Source organism: Pteronotus mesoamericanus, unplaced genomic scaffold (assembly GCF_021234165.1).
Source record: "Pteronotus mesoamericanus isolate MK-2021 breed Mesoamerican mustached bat unplaced genomic scaffold, CSHL_Meso_final contig_347, whole genome shotgun sequence".
In the NCBI taxonomy this organism is placed as follows: Eukaryota; Metazoa; Chordata; class Mammalia; order Chiroptera; family Mormoopidae; genus Pteronotus; species Pteronotus mesoamericanus.
Genome location: NW_026555137.1, coordinates 2,594,428 through 2,619,026, shown reverse-complemented (window position 1 = coordinate 2,619,026; position 24,599 = coordinate 2,594,428). Strand labels below are relative to the sequence as shown.

General features: G+C 44.2%; 1 protein-coding gene across 5 annotated transcripts in view; it reads left to right on the top strand.

Moving 5' to 3' along the window:
- Positions 1-24,599, top strand: part of LOC129072952 (complement factor H-like) — a 59,769-nt gene that overhangs the window by 26,248 nt on the left and 8,922 nt on the right. The window contains exons 12-23 of one of the 5 annotated variants that reach the window (XM_054576566.1): positions 1,580-1,756; positions 2,676-2,858; positions 3,229-3,408; positions 4,867-5,043; positions 7,812-7,988; positions 8,464-8,673; positions 10,012-10,185; positions 10,868-11,050; positions 12,049-12,222; positions 12,752-12,942; positions 22,785-22,974; positions 23,391-23,567. The exons of 1 other annotated variant lie outside the window; for it this stretch is intronic. In XM_054576566.1, coding sequence (XP_054432541.1) covers positions 1,580-1,756; positions 2,676-2,858; positions 3,229-3,408; positions 4,867-5,043; positions 7,812-7,988; positions 8,464-8,673; positions 10,012-10,185; positions 10,868-11,050; positions 12,049-12,222; positions 12,752-12,942; positions 22,785-22,974; positions 23,391-23,567 — 2,193 coding nt within the window. Of the gene's footprint in view, positions 1-1,579; positions 1,757-2,675; positions 2,859-3,228; positions 3,409-4,866; positions 5,044-7,811; positions 7,989-8,463; positions 8,674-10,011; positions 10,186-10,867; positions 11,051-12,048; positions 12,223-12,751; positions 12,943-13,363; positions 13,738-20,654; positions 20,862-21,266; positions 21,441-22,779; positions 22,975-23,390; positions 23,568-24,599 lie in introns of those variants that run through there. 3 more of the 5 variants (XM_054576562.1, XM_054576563.1, XM_054576565.1) reach the window with 3 other exon arrangements.

Below are 24,599 nucleotides of genomic sequence, written 5' to 3'. Positions count from 1 at the left end.
AAGTCTCTGCTTGAGTGTTAATTGTAAAGGTATGTAAAACTGGACTCTCATTACCAAAATTATATTTTCCTACAACTTCCTCAGCAGTTTTGCTCCCAAGTTTGCATTCACACCTAAGTCTCTGCTTGAGTGTTAATTGCTGCAGGTCCCGAGAAGAGCTCTCTGTTTTCTGATTTCCAGTAGTTCTCTGGACGGTTACATGAATCCCCTTGATGTTTGCCCATCAGCTGTGTGTTCTCCAGGGTTAGAAATAGAACTTCAATCCCTGGGCAGCTGAGCGATGCAGAGTAGTCCCGCTGTAGGGACCGATGTGTGCCAGGCTTTGCGTTCAAAACAGTACTTGGGAAACATCAGCGGTTCTCCTCGAGCTGCGGGAGAATTTTAGGCGGGGATTGGGGGGGGGTGATGGCTGAGGAGAAGCAGAGCAGGGGACAGATTGGGGGTACATTTTGGGGGTAGAAAACACAGGTAATTGAAGTGAGGAGTGTGGACTCCGGATCTGGTGGTCCGTGTTCGGGGGTCACTAAGGTGGGAGCGTAGACTCTGGTCCTGCAGAGCCCATCCCGGGGTCGTCACGGGTGGAGGAAATAAAGCAAGCCATCCCGGACACTTGTCCGTCTGCCAGGAGAGGGGACGGCACTTCCCTCTAGTGGAAAAGGCCCCGAGCCCCTGTGTCCAAAGCCTTATATTGGAACGGTTGTCAGTGGAGATAGGGGGTAGGAATGTACAGGTGATCTCATTACCTCAGGTAATGTGGCTGGCCGTTGGGTGTCAGACAGGGTAAGCATCAAGGGGCGCTTGTGTTTACTTTGAATCGTTTCCGTAAGTAGCCGGCGCGTGGAGCTGCCTCCCTGTGAGGTGCCGCAGGCAGTGGGAAGGGCACTCGGAGAGGGACACCTCAGCTTGACTTGGCACGTGAGTGTCCCGGGGACAGTCAGGACCGGGCTGCACACTGCAGAGCTGAATCTGTAGGCCTGGCCAGGAGACGTGCATTTGACATTGTCACATCAGAAGTGGTGGCATCAAACTGGGAGAGAATAGAGAATAAAAAAAGGTGGTCCAATCTGTGATTTTCTGAGACCCAGACTTATTTCTATAGCCAGTTTGATTTATTATTTAAGTGACTTTCAGTGCTCCTCTAACTGAAATATATCAGAAATGCCACTCTGAGGGTCCTGTTTCCCATGTATGTCAAACAGAAATGCCACTTTTTATTTAAGCATGCAAATTAAAATTGGAGCATCGGTGTTCTTTTTGTGAGAGAGAGGGTTTTTTTGATAAAACAAAAAAAAGTAACGTTAAATTTCGTAGATGTCAGTGATAAAATCAGGTCCACTATGAGGAAGTTGATCTTGCAGACAAATTTTCAGGACACATACGTTGTTGTTCAGAGAGTCCCGCATGAATTTGAAGGGTGTGTGAAAGCTGATAGATAAATGTTTATCCAGGAAGAGGACTTACTTGATGCCGCTCTGAATATGCAACGCCCAGCAACTTATTTTTGCACAACATATAATGTTTACATTTGTGATGATTAATTATATATTCTCATTAAAGTATTTGATAAATTATTTTGTAGAAAAAGAATGTATTGTTCCTGATATAGAGCAAAACATAATTGCTGCGCCCCAGAAAGAACAATATATTATCGGGGACGTGCTGAAATTCTCCTGCAGACATAGACTTAAACTTGTTGGACCAGATTCAGTTCAGTGTTACAGCTTTGGATGGTCCCCGGATCCTCCGACATGTAAAGGTGACTGTTTATCTGATAATTGCTCAAACAAGAATTAGAATTTTGGTTGTCGCATTGTTCTTCTCTATTAGTCTTCTGTTGGTTGCCAGTGTGTCTATAATCTAGGGCATTAAGCCAGAGGTTTACTTGAGAAAGACACGTGTTGGTAGGAGGCACCTCGGGTTTCCTTATTTAGGACGTTAACCTTCGATGGTGGCTGATGCTGGAGTCACTTCTTCAGTCGTACTTTTGCGTCTTGTTCTATCAGCATGGGCTTCGCTTCAAGTTTCACTGAGTGTGTCTCAACAGTATTTCAGCATTTACAGTCAATTCCATCACCGACATGACTTAAAATTTGTTGAGCAAGTGCTTGCCTCAAATGATGGTATTTTCTCAAAAAGTTGTGGCCCTGGCCAGGGAGCTCATTTGGTTAGAGCATCATTGCACTGCACCAAGGTTGCAGGTTCAAACTCGGGTCCGGGCACATACAAGAAGCAACCACTGAAAGCACCAATAAATGGAACAACCAACCCACATTTCTCTCTCTCTCTCTCCCCCCCCCACCATCATCTTCCCCCTTCCTCTCTACCTCTAAACCCAAGAAATCAAGAGAAATTTAAAAGTTTTGATAAAATGTCTCTAAGGAACGTGAGTATCATTGTAAGTTACGCAATCATATTTGTTAATTAGTGCGCATTTGTTTTTAGCTTATCTAGAATACGGAACATGTTCCCTGGGCCTAAATATACTTCCACTATACTGATTTGGTGTAAGTAACAGAACTGGGAGACATGAATCCAGTGTAAACACCTATCTTTTCCTTTGTCGAAGACCGCTCTAATAAAGTCGATAAGAAGTAATAAACCGAGGGCAAGTTTCACGGATTTTAAGTTGTAAAATAGACCGTTGAACCCCTAATTATACGGCATCTCTACCGTAGAGGAGGTGAGCCCCTGCGGCCCACACCCTGAGCTCCCCCACGGCCACGCCGCAGACACGCCGAGGGAGGAGTACAAGCACGGCGAGGTTGTGGAGTACGCCTGCGGCCCCCGGTTTCTGCTGAAGGGCTCTAAGAAAATCCAGTGTGTAGATGGACGGTGGACACCCTTGCCCCAGTGTGTAGGTAATGGAAACAAATTTTAGTATTTTGACTTAAGTCAACACTTTGTGTTTCCATTCATAGAAACACATAATTTATATTTTATTTTATTTCATTTCATTTTTTTCCCAGTTGCTTTTAGGAGATTACTTTTTTTAAATCTTTTTATTGGCGTTCAGTTACAGCTGTCCCCATTTTCCCCCATTTCTCTCCCCTTGCCTAGCCACCCTCCACCTCCCGCATTCAATCCTCTCCCCATTGTCTTCGTCCCCAAGACCTTTATTCATGTTCCTGGACTTGGCCCGCTCCCTTCTTTCTCTGTTAGCCCCCTCCCCCTCCCCCCGGTCACTGTCAGTTTGCTCCTTGTTAACAATCATTTGTGACATTTTCACAGAGGAGAACAGTTCATGTGAAGATATACCTGCAGTCGATCACGGCTCCATCGATTCCCATGCCCCTCCCTACCACCACGGGGAGTCAGTGGACGTCAGCTGCAGAAAAGGCTTTACAATGACTGGTCACAGGACAGTTACATGTATTCGCGGAAAGTGGACCCAACTACCTCAGTGTATTGGTGAGAATACCTTTCGAAAATTGACATTTAATGAAACTTAATATTTTAAGTGTAAAACCCTTGCAGCCACATTTTTGAAACTTGGAGATATTCTTGAAAATATGAGGTCCTAAATTATAATGAGCCCTAAGATTTCTTGTTTATCGTTCAATACTGTCTACAGAGGAAAAATTGAAACCAGCGATAGAATTTTATGAATCTGTTTCTGATGTTAACATTTATTACAAGTATGGAAGTTAAAGTTTACTTGTAGATAGAGACAGGATTAATATTTTCTCCTTCTATTTTTATTTGGTAGCTCCCCATAGTCTAGCTTTGCTTCTGAAGATGTTTATTTTTTCCTGATAAAGAAACTTTTTCAGAAAGCAGTCCTCACTGGACTTAGGGCACCAACCGCACAGCTCCTGACTGAATGCGAATGTGCCTTCAGTTACACCCACTGAAGATGAACGTCGGTTTTGTCTTTCTCAACACTTGGGACAAGTTCTGGAGAAACAGGACTAATTCACAAGACTCTAATGTGTTTCAAATTAGTCCCCTTTATTATTTTTTTTCAAGGCTGCATTCCAAAATCCTCACTATTTTTTGGCCTATTAGTTGAATTTTCTTTGCTCTGTTCATCTCACTTGACTCCGTCATTAACAAATTATTAACAGTACCTGAGGCCTCCACTGACATCAAATTCCAAAAGGATTTGCCTTAGGCGTGGAATTTTTGAGATATATAGTTGAATAAAAACTTTAACAGTCCATTTATACCATGCTGAAGTCAGCATAAATTTGGTATTATGGCATTGTAATAGTGTTGGATTATAGGACGATCTAGTGTATAAAACAGCTTCTCAAAGATTCTAAAGTATATATACAAAATAGGTCATGGCTGAAGCACCTAATTTCTTGTTCTTGACTTTGGTGATCATGCACAAGCTATGCTTACATAGTCACATTCTATACACCTTAGATCAACTTTTCTTGTTATTTTACATTAACTTTATTGAAACAATTTAATTCAGCTGGCAACTTCATGTATTCTGTTTCCACAGATCTTTTTTTTTTCTTTTACCATTTTAAGATTGTGGATTAAAAACAATGTAGAAATGTTTGATATCAAGAAAAGAATGGATGTGAACATTTGCACAGATTTCAAATGGGACCAGATTTAGTCATGTGATCACCCTTCAGTACGTTGACAAAGCAGAAAGCCTCTGTGTTCTTGCCTGCCCCAAAGTGCCAGGTGTCTTAATGAGAGTAACTCTCTCTGAGGCATCAATAATGGACACAGGGCTACGTTCCTATGTGATAGCCCACCTCACGCCACGGGATCAGGAATGACTTTGCTGGTAGAATTTGTGGACCTACATTCAAATCTCATTATATTCTGGACTCTGTAACTACTTCTTGTTTTAGTTGCTTAGATTCTCATATTCAGTGTTTTCAAGGGAATATTTTCATTTTATAGCAACAGGTCACGTTAAGACATGTATATCACCCAAGTCAGATGATTATGAGATAACCCAGTCTGATATGGGTAGCTCTGAGGATAGTATGAAAGTAAATTACATGTGTAGGAGAACGTCAGAGCGGAAACACTCAGTCTGCGTAAATGGAAAGTGGGACCCCCCAGTAAACTGCACAGGTAAGCTCTTGATTATAACGTTTCCAGATTTCACTCTATTTCTTCCTACCTTGCAAAGGAGTGTCTTTGTGTCGTTAAATTTTTTCTTAACTATGTTTACAAATAGTTCCCAGCCGGAAGGTGATTTAGAATATACCCTGAGCGCTGCTCCCAGGTATTAGCTGCCTCATGTGTCCACATCAGCAGGGTAACCGACCACCGGGAAACATGGCAACTTCGGCTCTGGGCAGTGGCTGTGCTCATTGCTATGGCGATGCCATCGCTACTAATTTTGTATCTTACACGTGGGCTGACACCTATGCCTGCAACTCTTCCGTATTCCCCAGAATTACTAGGGATATGTGTATCCATCTATTGATGTTTCCATCTGTCTCTGGCTCTCTGCCCATCGAGTCATCCATCATTTTGTTTTTCCACGTCTGTCTTGGAAACAGTCTTATTAGGGCCACCAACTCCAACAGCGCAGGGCGCATTCCCCTCCCCGCTTGTCACGTCTGTATTGGCCTTCGCCAACTCTAGGGCACTTCGATGCACCATCCTCGGCATTTTTACGAATTTCCTCAGGCCTGGAATACACAGAAAGTAGTTTCATACCAATACAAAGTTCCACTTATTTTCAGATCTCCTTAATGGAAACAAGCAATTATTACAGTCAGTGAAATACATGTGTCTGTCTGTGTTTTCTTATACGAAGCTTTATATTGTGTTTGCATTTATATTTAGGTGTATCATTCATGGTAAATTAAGTGTGAGTATGGTGTAAAAGAAGGGTCGGTGTTCTTTTTTGTATAGGGACATTTAATTGTCCTAGCAATATGAGCGGGAGAGACTTCGAAATAAAAATCAGTTGTGTCTGGAAGTGACCGTTTATTTCTCGACCCTCCGTTTCGTCTGTACACTCAATTTTCTATCCTTACCCCCACCGCTTTGCCTTGGCAAGCATAACTTCACAGTAAGTCTTGGAGTCTGATGTGTTTTCACCACTTACGCTCCTTGTACTCAAGATTGTTTTAATTGTCTGGTCTTTTCATTAGCGTAGAAATTACAGGAAAAGCTTGTCGATTTCTGCAGTGGATCTCGTTGTGAAAAGAAAGGGATGGCTTGTCTAATGAAAGATAAATTAGGGAGATCTGGCATCTTCACCATACTGAGTGTTCAATTCATAAACTTCATATATCTCTTCAGTTATTTACTTTGGCTTCTATTTTCCCTGCCGTGATTTGAGTAGAAGATTTAGAGTTTTTTTAAGTGTATTTATATTTTGTATTTTATATTTCAAATGGTATTTTGCATGTTTACATTTTCCAATTTTTGCTCTAACTATAAAGAAATGTACTTAATTTTTAGATATTGATTTTATACTCTGAAACTATGCAAAATTATATTATTCATTTTATTTATTCTTTCGTAGATCAAGTGTGTCATTCAAATACACTATTAGATTTCCACTGGTGCCTTTTAATTTTGCTACTCTGTTTTCTTTATTGCACTTGCTGGAACATCAGTGCAGTGTTGAAAGGAAGTGAGGAAAACAACCATCTTTATCCTATTTCTGACCTCTGGGAGACAGGGCTTAATTTCTTACCCCAATTACACTGTTAGTTTAGAATTTTGTAGATGCCTTTTAACAACTTAAGTGAATTTCCTTCTACTTCCACTTTGTGTAGTGAGGAATTTTATCATCAACTACTGTTGATGTTTTTAAATGCTTTTTTTGAACTTATCGACATAATGAGACTTTCTTAATTTTCTTAACATTGACCTTCATGTAAAAATCTCTCATTCCTGGAGTTAACTCTAGTTGGCGGCAATATGTTATTCTTTCTTTATGTTCATGTACTGGAATTGCTGACACATTTTTAAGGCTTTTTTCATCTGTGTTCACGGGGGTGTTAAATTACAGTTAGTTTTTCTTGTAACGCCTCTGCCAGGTGTTGCTGTTAAGGTTATGGTGGGCTCAGAAACCCCACAGAGAAGTGTTCTTTGCTCTTCTGTCTTCTGAATGTGCATGTGTAATATTATTACACATGGTGTTATTATATTGTTTTTTCCTTTAAACAATCGACAGAATTCACCTGTGAAAGCATCTGATATGTAGTTTGGTTTCCTTTAAAGATTGTTTGCTGATTAATTGAATTTCTTTAACAGAGAGTAGGCTATTTAAATTTCCTATATTGGTTTTTGACCAGTTAAGGCAAGCTAGGGAACAAAACCTTGCGGGCCAGTTTTAAACTCTTAACAGTACATCAGTCACTAGTCAGCACATCTAATTCATATCTCAGCCACGAGTCTGTGTCCTATTAATTGATCTCTAACTAAATGCAATTCTGACCTATGGCTATTCAGCTTCTATTGGTACAACATCTGGTGAGGGTTTTCATTGGCTCCCAATACATTTGATCATTGATATCTGTAAAAAAGATTCCGGTGTCAGTCTTGATTTAATGTGTGTTGTTGAATTGATAATCCAATTAGGACATTCTACTGGCTGGAAATCATTAAAATAGGTTTTCCCTAAATTATCCAAGATTGACCACAAAGAATAAAAGAACAAATCTACGAAGAAGGCCATGAGGATATAAACCCAATGTGGTATGTTAGAATGCTAAAAAAGGAAAAAAAATTATAACATACTTAAACCTAAAACATAACATGATAATTTGATCTTTTCAGATGCATTATTTCTGACCGTTTTCTTTCTTGAATTGGCCTCTTAATATTTTTAACTTGTGACTTTTCCTCAAGAAATCTGACTTTAATATTTCTAGAAATACCAAGATGTCCGCCTCCACCTCAGATTCCCAAATCTGAAAATATGACAACTACAGTGAATTATCAGGAAGGAGAAACAATCTCTATTCTCTGTCAAAACAATTCTCTGATTCAGGAAGCAGAAGATATCGTGTGCCAGGGTGGAATCTGGAAGTCAGTCCCACGCTGCATTGGTCAGTAGTGTGTCATTTGCATTGCACCTGTCTATCAAATGAGGGTACAGCTCCCCTGTGCTTTGTGTAAAGAAACAAGATGAAGCTCTTTCTCCATATCCATTCCCCTTCACCACGAAACCCTACACCGCAACCTAGGTACAGTAAGCAGTCAGCACTGTGCCCCTTGTGTTGCGAAATGAGTGCAGACAGACGCGTTGGGTTTCTGCGGAGATACCAGACGCGATTGCTCTCGGTGCGAGTTTTACTCCTCAGGATGAACAGGAGGGAACAAAGGGACCAAGGGAGTGAGTGGGTGGTAGCATTGATTTTATGGAGCCCTGTGTCTTTGCAAGTTTCAAGTATCGTTTAGTTATTAAATAATTTTATTTGTTCAAATCATTCTTATTCAAAAACCCCAAACGTGTCTGATGTTATTTTCCGTTGCAAACGTGATCTTTGTACCTGACCCTTCAACCTCTGTTCTTCATCGTAGAGAAAACGCCATGTCCTCAGCCACCTTATATAGAACATGGAACTGTTAATTCCTCCAGATCAGAAGAAGAAGGAGGGGAAAGACTGGAGCCCAAGCTCTATGTGCATGGCACTGAATTAGGTTATGTTTGTAAAGAGGGCTTCAAGTTGACTGGGAGACATACGATAATGTGCCACCTGGGGAAATGGAGTCGTCCCCCTCAGTGTGTAGGTGAGGACATCGTGCAACTAAAATTCTGTTTTCGGTGCAATTCATTAATATAATCATCATCAAAGTCAGGAGATATAATTTATAGATTTGTAAGTTTACAGATCCATTTATATCTTTACATGCCATTTATCTAGTAACATATTTTACCTAATAATTCTTGCATAAACCTATCCTATTTTTGTTAATGCCATGGGTTTATTATGACATCGCTTTACCATTTCTTTTTCTCTTTATTGTTGCTGTTGCCACACTTACTAATGTCCCCATTCCCTGCTCTTCTTGCCCTTCCTACCAGCCTCCACCTGCCCCGCTTTATCTCTGGCCACCACCTTGCTGTCATCTGTGCCCATGGGCTATGCATAGATGGCCTTCAGCGACGTTCCTCACCTTCGTCCGTCGAGTCCCTCTCTCCCGCGTTCCCTCTGACAGCTCTCAGTCTCTCCCTTGTGTCCATACCCCTGGTCTATTTTGTTCACCAGTTTATTTCGTTCACTCGAGTCCACAGATAAGTGAGATCGCATGACACCTGTCTTTCTTTGACTAGCTTGTTTCACTTAGCTCAGTTTTCTCCAGGTGCATCCACACAGTTGCAAAAGGTAGGATTTGCTTCTTTTTCCTGGAGCAGCCACTGTGGAGAAGAGTATGGAGTTACCTCAACATATGAAAAGAGGAATTGCCTTCTCACCCAGCGATCCCAGGCCTGCGATTATATCCAGAGTCCCCTGAAACACCAGTTTGAAAGACTATATGTCCCCCTATGTCCATAGCAGCAGTGTTTACAGTAACCAAGATGCGGAAACAGTCCAAGGGCCTATCAGTCCATAAGCGGATAAAAAAACGTGTAGCACATGAAATCACTTTTAACTACGGCATTTTCCCTGCTAAAACTGCATGTGTAGGGAAATTAAACCTAAGTATTCATAAAGGTATAGCTATTCCTATTTCTGAATATTCGTATATGTTGTAGTGAAGTCTCACACCCAGGTTTTTAAAAAACTTACGTTTTTTCCACAATGTCTTTTCTGACCTCTTACAATAGATGATAGTTTTCTTAACATGACTCTAAATGTGGCTCTTTTCACTCCTCACGGCTAGTTGAAGAAGCGTGGGTAGCCCCATTCCGAACTATATTGACGTATTCCATTTCAGCTCTTCTCAAGTCGGGGGCGGGACGCGCACCACAATGCTGGTTGCAGGAAACACCTGCGCGCCTTTTCCGTGACGTGCTATTCTTAGCACCTCTGCGATCAAACAAAAGTACTTACCGTGACAACCAGTGCCTGAAATAACTGTCAGAGTGAGGGAAATATGCAGGCATTTTTTCCGTGTTTCTTTCAGGACTTCCTTGTGACTCGCCACCCTCTATTTCCAATGATGCGAATCGTAACAGGAAAAACAGCTACAAGCATGGAGAAGAGTTTACATACAGATGTGCCCAGGGGTTTACGGTTCACGGACCTGCGTCCGTAACATGTTCCGGAGGGAAATGGGGCCCCCCGCCAGAATGCATAAGTACAGTGTATTTCTTCCTTCTCGGGCTGATAAATATCTGTGATTTAGAGCATCCATGATATGAAGTTAAAACTGCAGTCATTCTAGAATTTAATAAGCTATCTCCAGAAAGTTCTGGATTCTGGTAGAGAATGGGTAGCCCTAGTCACACGAACAGGTTGGCAATGGGAACCCAGTTATTGCACTTAGACGTCACTGGTGTTCGTGCGCCTCATGCTCTGATGTGCGTACACGCTGAGGCTCCCCATCTCTGGGCGCACAGCTGTCCCCGCTCATCAGCCCCGTCGTCAACCAACTCTCTGTTAGTTTCCCGGTTACCTGCTTGTAAATACTCATGGAATTTCCTAAGATGTTCCACGTAATTCTGGGAAAGAGATTTGACAGAAGTGAAGGATAGAAATAGGGCTACAACGTAGGTGGCCTCTATGGACGAAAAAGAATTGGAACGTCAGAGGATGGTCCCGATCTCTTCAGGGTTCAGGACCGTCCCGTATGATACTTGTGATACATGTAGAGTCTTCCAGTGAAATCGAATCAAGACTGCTAAGATATTTTCAAGTTATAAGACAACTGTTGTACAGTATGCATTGGTTTGGTGGGTACCTATTCTTTGAGAGTAAAATTATTGGCCCATATGTATTTTAAAAGATTTCCTGAACAAGTATTTTGTTGTTCCTTTCAGAAAGGACTTGCTCTTCCCCGCCCAGCTTTGATAATGCCATACCCAGAGGTCTAAGCCAGAACAAGAGATCTTATCAATCAGGAGAGGAAGTAGCTTATGAGTGTCAACAATATTACCAAATGCATGGATCCAATGTGGTACGGTGCATAAATGGCAGATGGATAGGGAATCCAACATGCCGAGGTATTTTGATAAACTTTTGAAATTTACTTTTTGAAGTGTCTCAAATCATATAATATAGAATCGCTTCTTGCGTCATGAAAAACCGAACACAGGTTATGTCTTAGGTCAGAGCAAGGGAGGTTCGTGCTTTAAGCTAGAGGGATGGAGTGTGCACGTGGCGGCTGACCGTAGAGCTCCAGTGTCCTCTGCGAGTGGCCCTGAAATGGCAGCGTCAGTGCCTTCTGGGAAACTGGTGGACATGCAGATGCAAGTTCACTGGCTCACTCGGAAGCAGCGTCAAACACTTCGGGTTGCGACCTGGAACCCCTTTATCAATCCCTCGCAGGTCCCATACACACTTTTGCTCGGGAACGTTAGTGCTTCGTAGCCACGGAACCTCGTTGCTCATGGCAGCGCCCTTCACCATTTGCCCCCCTAAAATTACGACAGCGTTTCTGTAAAATTATAAATTCATTTTTCTCTCATTTTCCTCACCCTCTGTTTGGATCTTTGAGAGTTCACCTCCCTTCTCTAACTATGTGGTAGTCCTCAAAGCATTCAATTCTTGACTTATTTCCTAAGTAAATGGCTACTGTACCTATTTTTCTAAGGGCCTAAAATTGCAATTAAGAAACATGATTTCAAAGCAAATCTGATGCCAAATAATCTGTTATTGTGAGTTTTAGGGTTTACAAATTCACCTTGAATTTATATAGCTTATATTTCTTTTACTAAACTAAAGGGAAATGTCCAGAAAAACCATCAGGTACATTGGCTAAAAATGTCTATCAGTCTTCGAGGGAGGGTGGGAAAGAATTTTAGGGTGTAGAAGCTTAACTCTCACCAACAAAACCCCAATTATCTTTATTTCTCAATCACACATGTCAATTTATGACATTTTTCAGTCTTCAAGACCCATTCATATTGACTTTCAGTCCGGAAATATATGGGAATCCCAATTGTTGATTTGAGTTCTAAAGAATCCTACAGTAGGTATCCAATTTTTTCTTTTTATTCAGACACTTCCTGTGGGAGTCCTCCCAAAGTGGAAAATGCCAATATACGAAGCACTAAACCTAGGTATCTATCTGGGGATGCAGTGCTTTATGAATGCATCAAACCTTTTGACCCCTTTGGGGAGGTAGAGGTGATGTGTTTAAATGGACATTGGACAGATCCACCTCAATGCAAAGGTACAGTATCTTACTCTTCTCCTCAGCCCCGTTTTAGGGTCTTTATTTGGGACAAAATGCGTTGATGGGAATACATACTGAAGTAGTTCCTACGGAATAAATGAACTCATGCAAGTAAAATGATGGTGCTCACAGCCCAGTTCTCTCTGTGGACTGAATAAGTAATAAGGTATATTCACACTATGGAAGATTTGGCTGCAATAGGAGTAGCGATGCTCTGTGCTGGGCGTTCCAGAGGGAGGGTTGAGAGTCCACGCACCTTCCTGGGGGTTTTCGGCCCAGGTGTCCCTCCGGCTTCTCAGCCACCGCCTGTGGCTGCAGGGTCCAAGCTGCCCGTATCCCCTCTCTTCTTACCTGTCTCTCTGGCTGCTCCTGCTCATCCTTGGCTACAATACTCTTGTTCAGCCGCCCTGCATTTGTGCTGCTCACTCTCTGATTTAGTGGTAAATCCAGTTTGGCACCAGGTCGAGGTTGGCGTAGCTTCCACCTACTCCAGAGGCACCTGAACTCAAAGACTATCCTTTTTCAGAGTCCAGAGGAAAGTGTGGGCCCCCTCCCACTATCGACAATGGAGACATCACCACATTCTCCTCAGCGGTCTACGCTCCAGGAGCGTCCGTGCAGTACCAATGCCATGCTTACTATGAACTGCAGGGAAACAGGGAAGTAACCTGCCGTGACGGACAGTGGTCAGAACCACCCAGATGCTTAGGTAAGTGCGTTCCTGCCCTCACGGGTCCTGGGACATCTGTGTAGAGGGTGTGATGTTCTGCCGTGTATAAGAGAACTTGCACGGATTAACCATTACTCTGTCGAATGTTGGACTGCCTGATAGTGATGCACGAGCAGATGATGTTTGCAAAATTCTTAAGTAACAAGAGCAACAAAGGTTCTTTTATGAAAACTCTCCACATGATAAGTGGTCCTGTGAACTTTGGTGACAACATTTAGTTACCACACAGAGTACGTCATGTTTACAATGACTTACATCTACATGATGGCTTTTCAGTGAATTCCATTGGAAAAGGTTTTGAGAATAAATTCCTGGGTCAGCGTAGAAGATTCTGAAAGGCGGTCTAAAATTCAGCAGTGAGCATCTGTATGCCGCTTAATGTTTTATGTCCATTGTTTTTACCTTCAGAGCCATGTGTCATATCAGAAGAAATGATGGAAAAACATAACATACAGTTCAGATGGAGGAATGAGAGAAAACTTTATTCTAAAACAGGTGATACTATTGAATTTGACTGTCGATCTTGGCGTCATCGTCGAAAGTCACCACATTCTGCATTTCGAGTAACATGCCAGGAAGGGAAAATTGCTTATCCCACTTGTGAATAAAATGAGAGTTATAGTGCAGTCTTAAAATTTAAATACAGACATTCCTTGAGAATTCTTGATATTGATCCAATTCTCAATTTATTTTTTCAGGTATGGTTTAGCTCATTGTTATTCATAAGTCAGAATTTATGTTGCTATCATTATAATCTGAGACCAGTCAATCACTTCTGAAAGTTATTTCATTAAAATGTGGCAAACCACAATGCTGTGTGTTCCGTGCATGAAACGTCCGTGACCAAAATGAGATGCCGGCCCCTCACGGCCTGCAGGCCCCCGGCCGTTCCCCTCACCTTCTCAACACTTGCTCCGTCTCTTCCGGGGCAGTTTCAGGCTCTTGTTTCAGAGGCAATGGGAAAATATGCTTGTCTCTATCTTCGAAATATAATCACTTCACAAACATGTAAAAACCAAACTATGTCACACCCGTGTTGGCAATAAGATGTCACCTGTTAACCTGTATCCACAGCGAAATATTCACCAGACGTGGGAAAAGGCATGGCCTTCCACTACATGTCCCCCAGCACATGAATCATTCAAAGCAATTAGAACCTCATTCAATGCATAACTAGTGTAATACTGCCGTGAACACCGGTGAAAATGCAGCATCAAACATAACCACATACACGCATTCCCACAGCATGCTGTGGGCAGTGTCTAAATGTTCATAGAACAGAGATTGGCAGGAAGTGCAATGAAACGCTTACCATAACTATGGTTGAATTGAAAGATAATGGGGTAGGAGTTGGGGTTGAATTCCTGTATTCTCCCATTTTTCTATCTTGAACCTATACCACCTTTGAACCACAAAAATGGGATTTTAAAATATATATACACCCAAGTAAGACAAAACATGTTGAGAACCAGAAAGAACTCTTCATAATGATGTTTGGATCAAATATGATTTTCTTGATTTTGCTGATACAGAGTTTTTGAAACATTCAAACACAAGAGTCTGAAATATGAGATTTGTGTTTGTGCATTTCAAGCACAAACTCAACTAAAATCAGTTGAGTATAGACATTTTTATTTTCTGCAGAAACATTAATACCTTAAGATGAAAGTGAAGATATAAACCTTACATTTTGCAAGAGCATAGATGGGTCCAGAGAGCCTTAGCGAAGTGAAATAGGCCAGGCAGAGAAAAACAAACTCCATAAGATTTCACCCTTATGTGGAATCTAATGAATGAAAAAAACCAGCAGAGAAAATGGAGACAGACTCACAGATACAAAAGCAGACTGACAGCTGTCAGAGGGGAGATTTGGGGGGCTACGTGACAAAGATGAAGGGGTTAAAAAAAGTAAAATAAAACTCGTGGACATAGACAACAGTGTGGTGATAGCCGGGGGGAGAGGGAGGAGAGGCGGGTGAAGCAGGACAGTTAGGACGGAAGGAGGCCGATGGGGCGGTGCACACCTTGCCATGTAGACGTGATGTGTTGTGGAGTGTGCGCCTGGAACCTATATAATTTACTCACCAATGTTACCCCAGCAAAATCAAGAAAAGATTTCAGAAATGAAAATAAAGATAAAAGTAATTAAGCTACAAATACTTTGAGGCGGTACCTTGTGACCTGGTATTAAAACCAAAGGCGGGACCTTGCTCGGGTGAGGATACTGGCTGTCACCAAGGACCTTGTGTATGGAATGGGAGTCACTGGGACAGCCGGTTCCTCTCACGTAAAGGATCGTCGTCACAACGGACGAGTTTCTTGGCTACTCGTGTTAATATTTGTGTATGTAATAGTGCTCCAAAACCTTTTACCCAATGGTAGTGGAACCAGGCACACTTGCTTTTAGTCAATTATTTCATTCATGGCCGCAAAATAGTAATTTTGCAGATCAGTTCTATCATTCTTCTGCATTTATTAACTGTCGCTCTTGTATAGAGGTAGGCGTTCCTTTACCAACTCTGCTTAAACTAAACTTTCACCGAAAAAGATGAGGTTAATCGTTATGTTTGTCCTTTAATCTCCCGTTTTTGGAGTGAGAACTTGTTTTGCATCCTGCCATGGTCGTTTTACATTTACATTTTATGTTCTGGGTTTTTTTGTTTTTGTTTTTATTTATGGTTCAAACACAGTTCCTCGAGCCGCCCTCGCCTGCCCCACGCACGCCTGCCTTCCCACTCTCTGTCCTCGCCCCGTTGGCTTTGTCCACGGGTCCCTTACACATGTTCCTTGACGACCTTTCCTCTTCCTTCCCCTGTTAACCCCTGCCCCTCACCCTTCTGGTTACGGAAAATACCGTATGATCTCACCTATTAGTGGAGCCTAATCAACAAAAAAACAAGCAACCAAAACATAAGCAGAGTCATCAAAACAAAGAACTGACAGTAACCATGGTGGTTTTGAGGATTTGTTCTTCCTCTTTAAAAATGGTGTATGTATCACCATGAATTCAGTTTTTAATATTCCATTTGTCACAATTGGTCATATTCATTCTTCCGGTGGAGGCCCAAATTCTCCCAAATTTGGCTAGTGGTTGTCTCCTGAAACAGATTTCTGATCGCTTTGGCTCTCTCCATATTTAGCTGTTCACCCTTTCTCCTTTTTTTACCAGAACATGTTGTTCCATGCTCATTGGGTACCGCTTCTACCTATTACACGCACATATACACCTATGTGCTGGAACCTCTATGGTTCTGAATGCTATTTCCCTACTTCAAAAAAAACACCTGTGTGCTCTTGGTGCCAGATGGCCAAGTTCAATGGTGTTGCAATGTTTCTACTCCTAGGTTCTTTTGATTGTCCGAACTATTAAAAAGAAATGAACTTTAAAATGCATTGCAAGCGTTAACAACATGCCCATTAAAAGAATATATATTTTTATAAGCATGATGTACTATTTTACAAAATATTCAGCTGTCTCAAATAGCAATAGAGTGTTGTCATGAGACAATGAACAGATATTGTCACAAGAGTCAACACAAAGCAAGTCCCACGGCAAAGCACAGTGTCTGATATGCAGAAGGTGGTCAGTAAATGTTTGCTCACCCTTGGCATTAATACACACGTGTGTGACATGGTAAACATTCAGCTTACAATGATTTCACATAGTATTACGAGAGCTGGGACTCCCACGGAGACCCCGGCTGTCCTCAGGAGTGGACTGCAGCCTGTGTGCCGACAGAATGAAATCCATATTCCGAAAATAAAGCAAGCAGTAGCCTCTTTGGGATTTTTCAGTTCAGATTTAATGATATGGGCTTTAGAAAATCTTCAATACATTTTTCTCTCCTTCCTCATTGCTTCCACATTCTTATATTTCAGTTTCAAAAAAAAGAAAAAGAAAAAAAAGCTTTAAAAGCGCAGTGCAGCCATTGCTGTTGGCACTTTAACTGCGGAGCGAAGGTCGAAACTCCCGCGCATTTTGTCCCGGGATGTATGACAGCCTCTAAGTATTCAAAACGACGGGATGTACTTCTAATTCCTGGTTGGCTTGCTTACCACACTAGTAGCAACCTCTGACCATAGTTTTATTGGTGTATTTTCCAATTTTAGATTTTGTGCCTTCCCCTCTATGAGGCTACTCCTTAAAATGCGCACCAACACCTGGATGTTGCCACAGTCCAAGGGACAGCGAAGGGTCTACGCAGGGTCACGTGACACCCTTCAGCCCCGCCCCCCGTTTCCTACGGCCCAGGGGCCCGGTACGTTCAGTCGCCGGAAGCGAGGTGGTTTGGCGCGTCTCGCGGTGCCTCGCTGTTTCCGGTTTGCAGGGCGTCTCCGCGAGTCCATTCTGATCTCTTACTGTGCCCATAGCGACTGACGCGGGAAGCCTGCGCCAGCGGACGTGTCGTCGGGGAAACTGCCGGAGGGGAAATTCGTGGGCCCTCAAGCCGCGTCGCTGATGTTTCTGCTCCTTCTCACAGAGGCTCGTTGTCAACCTGCTAGAGGTGTTCCCACTTCAGCAGATAACGCATGGTACCCCTGTGCAGATTTAAGGTGTATTTTGTTTTGAATGTGCTTATGTGCACTGAAGATATTTAAGGACCACTTGTTCTGTGTTTTTGTTAATGTTCTGGGTCAGACACTGGTCCCTGTTCCTACCATTTTTTTTTAATTTTTTTATTTGTAAACCATGTTTATTCTATTACCGTTGTCTCAGTCCTCACCCCGTTGCCCCCCGTCCACACATCTCACCCCCACCCCCCCACAGTCAACTCGCACGCCATTGTCCATGTCCCTACGTCATTCATACCTGTTCTTCGTCTACTCCCTTCCCCTTCTTTCCACCACTGTCCTCTTTCCCCATCCCCTCTGGTCCCTCTCAGTCTGCTCCACGTTTCCGTGCCTGTGGTTTATTTTGTTCGTTAGTTTATTTTGTTGAATAGAGTCCACCTGTAGGTGAAATCGTATGGTAATTGTCTCAGGGCGGGGTGGAATCCCACCTGGGGGCGCGGCCATTGGGTCCTCTGACGCTGGTGCCGCTCAGGGGCAGCGGTCTCTGCCTGAGCAAGAAGCGGGGGGCTGCCCCCTGGGGGATGAGTCAGCCCCAAAATCCCGCCGGCTGCTCTCTCAGTTCTCTCCCCAAAGCCGCCTTCCCCAGTCTCTCCTCGGGCGTCTCCAGCCCACTGTGCCCCCGCCTTTGCCGGAGACCAGGGTAAGTGGCTGCAAATAAAACTCTTGCGTTGGCCCTTTAGAAGGCTCTTTGCGTCTCCAGCCGCCTGTCTCTGGCAGAGAGCAACCCTGCCGCTTTTCGCAACTGGCTGTTAACTGTGTACTCTTTGGGCTCTGGTGCTGTGGGCTAGAGATCCCCGCTTTTGGTTTAGACCCCGCTCTTCTCGGGGATCCAACTGGCCATTTCAATATCCTTCTGGCGCTGCCGCCCGCGGGCGCCCTGCCCACCTTCTCAGGTCTGTACCACACTCCTTGCCAGTTAGATTGCGCTACAGCCGATTCTGCTGTCTCCGAGGTTACAAGGCTCCTCTCTCGCTCTTGTTCAGTTATTTGTTCCAGGTGATTTCTCCACAGTTTAGTTGTAGTTCCAGGTTGTTCCTGGAAGGAGGTCAGTGTGACTTCCACTCACTCCTCTGCCATCTTGATAATGAAATGAGATGAGCGTTTTATTCCCAACATTAAAGGCTACAAAGAAGTAGGAAAAAGTGTCCATCAATGATGTGAGAGAAGGACCGATGGCGGCCAAAACGCTACACTTTGAGGGGGCCGTTGCCAGGCCTTTGCTGAAAGTAAGACTCTAGATGTGCAGCGATCAAAGTTTGTAATCCACCGGACAGTCTGTACAAAGCACTTGAAAAAGTCTGTCCCCAAACAGTAAAGGAAACAGATCAGGAAACTTGGAGATGAACGTGACACTGCGTATCTGGATTACCTGTGTGTGTGTTCGTCATGTTTTTCAACGTCATTGCTTTCCGCTTTTAAGGCTGGAAACATATTTTGGGATAAAAGGGAATACTGGTCTGGTATAAAAGTACTAGAGTATTTCTAAATCATGTCATGTAAAGGGCAATTGTCTCAATAAATATGTACAAATATTAATATACAACATAGCACTTGCACATATAATGAAAAATATTCAATAGGTGAAATAATGCGATGAAACACAATTACATCTCTTTAAGTATATTTTTTAAGATACACTTAAAAACACATTTTCCAATTAAAAGCAGAACTAAAGCATCAAATGTTTACCATAATTATATACAGAGTAAGGAATTTTTTTTTTTCTGGTTAATAAGAACATCTTGTGTAAATGACTGTTCTGAGACAGGACTAAGATGTTACTTTGCTGTGTGGATTGGTCAAGAGAAATATTATTTTCTCTGTATATATTCAACTGTCTCTAATAACTAGGGGGTGGAACCCCAAGAATGTAAGAAACACAAACAAAACTAGAAAAAAGCATAAAGCCCCGCCATCTCTCTGCATGAAGCTGGTGTGAGAAGGGGAAACCCAGGCTCCCGTTTCTGATGAGAATGGAAAGAAGGAAAACGGGGAGGAGTGAGCTGGGAGGGGAAAGCAGCCCCGTCGCTGGGACAGGAGCCCCCTCCTCCCCCAGCGCCGGACCCCAGGGACTCCGGGCAGCGCAGCAGGGCCGTGTGAACAGTTCGCTTCCCGCAGAGTCCACATCCAGGGTCATACGTCACGGGACCCCAGGGCGTAATCTCCTGCAGGTCCACAAGACATCCTCACGCAGCTGGGCCTCCGAACTCTGTCACCCTCCTTGTCCCGGGGACCCTCAGGTCAGGGGGAAAGCGATGCTGAAGAGGTGAGAGTTCATCGACGGAGCAATTCTGCTGCTGCTTCACTGGCCATGGAAATGAATCCTTACTTAATCTGCCCCTCATTTTTTATTGCAAGTGACACCGTGAAATACTCCGTGGAGAAAGCATAGATGTCCCCACGCGAAAGGCAGACATGAGCCCTGCTTCCCAAGGACAGCAGGAAACGGTCTGCTCCTGTGAGGACAGCTGTGGGGCTTTGTCACGAGGTGGCCGATGGCATCGCTGGCCCGCGGGAAGGACGGTCGCCCAACGTGCCAGGCCACGGTAAGTGAACCTGCTCGAAGCACCCTGTGTGTGTCTTTCAAGGACCAGAGACGAAAGTGCACGTGAGGGGCACAGCCAGGCCTGAGTGACAACGATGGGGTGAAGGGGTAGTCTGGGAGCAAAAAGACCCAAAGAGGCCTTTTCTTTAATGAGAGCTCTTCATGGAAATCATGGGACGAAAAGGAGTCCTTACAAGACTAAGAATATAATTAAACATTACTGAATAACAAAGACTTCAGTAACATTGAGTGGTAGGATTTTAACAAACGTTTGTTAGTCGCTTTGGTTATTGGTGGTCACAGATGCTGGAGGACCAAAGCTGGGTGGGGCCCATAAAGGACAAGAGACAGTTACAGGGACGTGGACTCGGAGTTATTCCTTCATCATCTCCTGCTGGAGAAAGAACCTCGCTCTTCTCAAGAATTTTTTAAGTTAAAAAGTAGTGTTTTGTTTCATTTTGGTTGCCTGTGAATTGGTATTTCTTAGGAAAATGACACAAGTACAACGAGGTTGTGAAATCCTGAAATGATTGTGAAATCATTCATGAAAGGTTAGAGATATTGTGAAACTCTCTGGACTTTGATAGTCACTCAGGGAGCCCGGTAACGTAGCTTCCCGGCAGGGCACTTAACTTCAGCGCCACACTAACAAGGGCGCGAGAGGCAGACTTAAACCCCAACAGCACGACTGGGATCTGTGTATGAACGCACCATCGGGGGTGCCCGACATGCTGCTGTCCCTGATCAGCGTCATTGTCACCCTGTGGGTCTCCGGGGCGCATGGGCAAGGTAAGCTGAAACCAGAGCCGCACACGCAGCCTCGCTCTAACCCGCAACTTCGTGCTGTACCTACTTTCACATGACTCTAGGTGTCAGTGGATCGGCTCGTAGGAATAGTGTGTATTCTCACGTTAAAGAGAATAACTTACTGGAAGATTATGGTATATTCATCTCAGGGGAAAATGAAATAAATAGTATTCTATCCTCTGAGTTCCATAGTCTGAAAGCCTCTCCACAGGTAGTAGAGTCGTGTGAAAATGCTCATGAAAACGCGACTGGGAAATGTGTCGCAGAGAAGCTGGGTGGTACCCAAAGGTCTGGGGGATTCCTGTGACCTCCACTCTCTTCTCGTGGACTGGACTCTTTCCATGGGCAGTGGCTTCTGCATTCTCCACATGTCCTTTTTCTTTTCAGAAGCAACCTGTGACCCTCCAAAAATTGCGAACAGCCACTACATCGCTGACAGGCCCACATACAGACTCGGGCATGTGGTCACGTACCAGTGTAAGAGCGGCTTTTATCACTCAACCCGAGGCAGCACGTCACGCTGCACCGTAACCGGCTGGGAACCTCCTCCAAGGTGTACCTGTAAGTTCCAGTCAAATCATGACCTGCTTCTTAATTCTGAAATTTTTTCTCTTAAAGACAAAAATGGGGAACTAAGAAGTTGTAGTCTATGACTTACTGAGAATGGGGAACAGAGGATTAAAAACAAACTTTGCTTCTCAAAGCAGCCAATTTTAAAAAGGATAAAATCATGTGATTGCAGTTGAAAAAGTCTTAGGTTTTTCTGTTCGATGATAAATATGTGCAGGTGTATTTAGTTCTTTCTATAAATAATATACTTCCAGGATCTGAACTAAAACATTGGCTAAGACTAGCGTTGTCTGGCAACAAGTATATTAGTGTTTGATCTCTTTGTAAAACTTCCCCATAACACACTGATGCGAACCACCACCCTCAGCTGACTCACCCCTGTTCCCAGCTGCACTCCGGGCAGCACTGGACGCGGGTCCAGGGCGTGGGCCGAGGGCTGGGGGGGGCAGGGACCTGCTGCCAAGAGGGCGCCCTCCCCTGGCGGAGCAGGAGCCTCAGGGCCTCACCACGGGGCGCCTCCTTAGGAGCCTGAGTGTCAGTGACGGTGCCCAGAGCGAGTGATCTGAGACACAAGGAGGAAGGACACCTCTGCGTCGGCTGTGACCTGCTCACTGACTGTCTCCTCAGCCGGTCGTTCCCTGTGGAAGAGGGTCCCAGAGTCCAGGCCTCACCCAAGGGGCGGGGCACTGGCTCCTCCTGGGGGAGGAGAGGTGGAGGCACTGTGGGTTGTCTGACACCATCACGTGTCACAAAATGCCACTCAGTTCAGCCGGGCGTCTATGTCTGGGGGTTTCTTTGGCCCCCTTTCCAAGTGCTTCCTGCCTCCACCACCACGTTCCTCGTCCTCACGGGTCAGGTCGCTGTAGCGGGGGGTCCACCCTGCGGCTGGGAGTCCATGGGGGAGAGTGAAATGATGCCAATAGGAGGTCAACGGTCTCAGTGTCAGTTCAGGACAAGCGCCCACATGAATGTGACAGCGCGATGCCCTTAGAGAGGATGCTGGCATCTCCGTGACACGGACCTCAGTGCGTGTGCCAGTCACAGGGAGGATGGAAGTTATTCATTTAGATAGAACTGTCCGGTAACCTTGTATTGTTTCAGGTGTACAACGGAATGACTCCATGTGTGCATGTATTGCGAAATGATCAGCAAACAGGTGTTATTTACACCATCTGAATTTATAACTCTTCTTGTCCTAGATCTCTGACGCAATGAGTATAATTATGGTAATAAGAAAATATGATTCATCAAGGAAACCATTAATGTCTCATTAGATTCTATTAAAGTAAAACATTATTTATACTGTGTTTTTGTTTGTGTTTATTGCAAGTTAAGCCATGTGAGTTTCCAGAAATAAAACATGGGAAACTGTACAGGGAAGACCAAAACAGACCATACTTCCCAGCTTCTGTAGGACAGTGGTACTACTACAGCTGCGATGACAACTATGTGACTGCTACACGACACTTCTGGGATAGGATTACTTGCACACGAGACGGATGGTCGCCGAAAGTGCCGTGCCGCAGTAAGTAAAGCCCTTCGTCCTGGTGCGCGTGCAGGTATTTCCGAGAGGAGGTAGAATTACTCGGGTGAGAACAATGACGCTGTGTGACCAAAATAAGGTCCAGGGATGTATGCTGTGAGCAGAAAGAACAATATAGGTTGTTCGTTCTGAGAGGTTTCTCATTAGAAACACGAGAGGGAAAAGGAGACTCCACAAGAATACCTATGTCATTTATGCGTATTCTAATAGTGTACTACCGAGAATTATATTTAATATAGATTGTCAAAGAACATTTGGTAGCAGCCTCAGGATGTCTTAGTCTACATGTTATTTTTGGTTGCTTCTGCATTGTAATATAAATATCATGAGCATAAATTGTAATTTATTATTTTGACCCAATTATTGGGCCTCTTTCATTATCATTTTATCATTCTTAGGAATATGTGTTTTCAATTATTTGGAGCACGGATATCCTCCACAGTCTCCACAAGAATACTTTCAGAATGACTCGGTTGCAGTTACCTGCCATCCTGGTTACAATCTCCAAAATCAGCAGACCGCCCTGACATGTACGGAGAATGGCTGGTCCCCTCCTCCCAAATGCGTCCCTGTTGGTAAGAAAGCTGGTCTAAGATCCAGTCTGTTTGTGATCTTGTAAGATGTACCTGTAATTTCTGGGGCAAAATGTTTCTATCAGCTTCTTGTTTGGTCAGTGGACTAATTGGGTTCTTTTCAAGTGTGTTTAAGTGGAAACGCCAATATCTTGACACATCACTAGCATAATAAAGATGCCTACTGGTAGACACTAGTTTTTAAAAAACCAGCCAAAGACCGCAAAGAGGAACCATCTAACAATGGAGTGGCGAGGGCAGGGCGACCTGCTGGCCGTTTCTTCGTGTCTTTGTGTCTTCCCCGCAAAGAACAAGGATTTTGAACACCACAGCGGATGAGGGCATCTCTGCGAGAGTCCGGGAATCTAGCAGACAGGATTCCCACACCCCTGGGGCCCACAGATCCAAGGCTGGATCCTCGCAGGGTCGGGAGCTGAGGTGTGGCCGCCCTGAGCTGGCCCCGCCCCTGGAGAGCGCCCTCTGGTGGTTGGGGCGGAGACCTCGCGTCTCCCTGGTTTTGCACTGGGTTTTGGAAGGCTGCGGGTGATCAGGTTGACTCGGTCCACTCAAGGCTTGTTCCTAAGCTGGTAAAGCTGGTTTGGGTGCCTGCCCGCGAGGACCAGTTCATTCAGAACAAGGATGAAGAAGGCCTCTTCTGGCCTCTCTGCTAAGGAGGAGGGTTGAAGGACACCTTCGCAATGGGGCTGATCCAGTATGAGTGTCCGCCAGTGCTGGGTGGGCCTGCGAACCTTTGAGTTCAGGGTTTCCTGCCAGCTCTCCCTGGAGTTGCTCTTCCCTGCCCATTGTCCCGGGGCTCGGCCCTGCCCCGAAGTGTGATATAGTCAGCTCTGCAGATCTGTGGAGCGATCTCCTTCCACCACTCTTTCCCCGCGGTTCGGTGGATCGCAAGCTCAGGGACGTCACCCTGCCTGAGAACGCCGGGTTTTGCCTCTTCAGTCCGGTGTGACTGACGTTTTGGCTTGGGTGTGTTCTTCCGTGTTGCAATCTGGAAAAGCCACACCCACCAACTAAAGC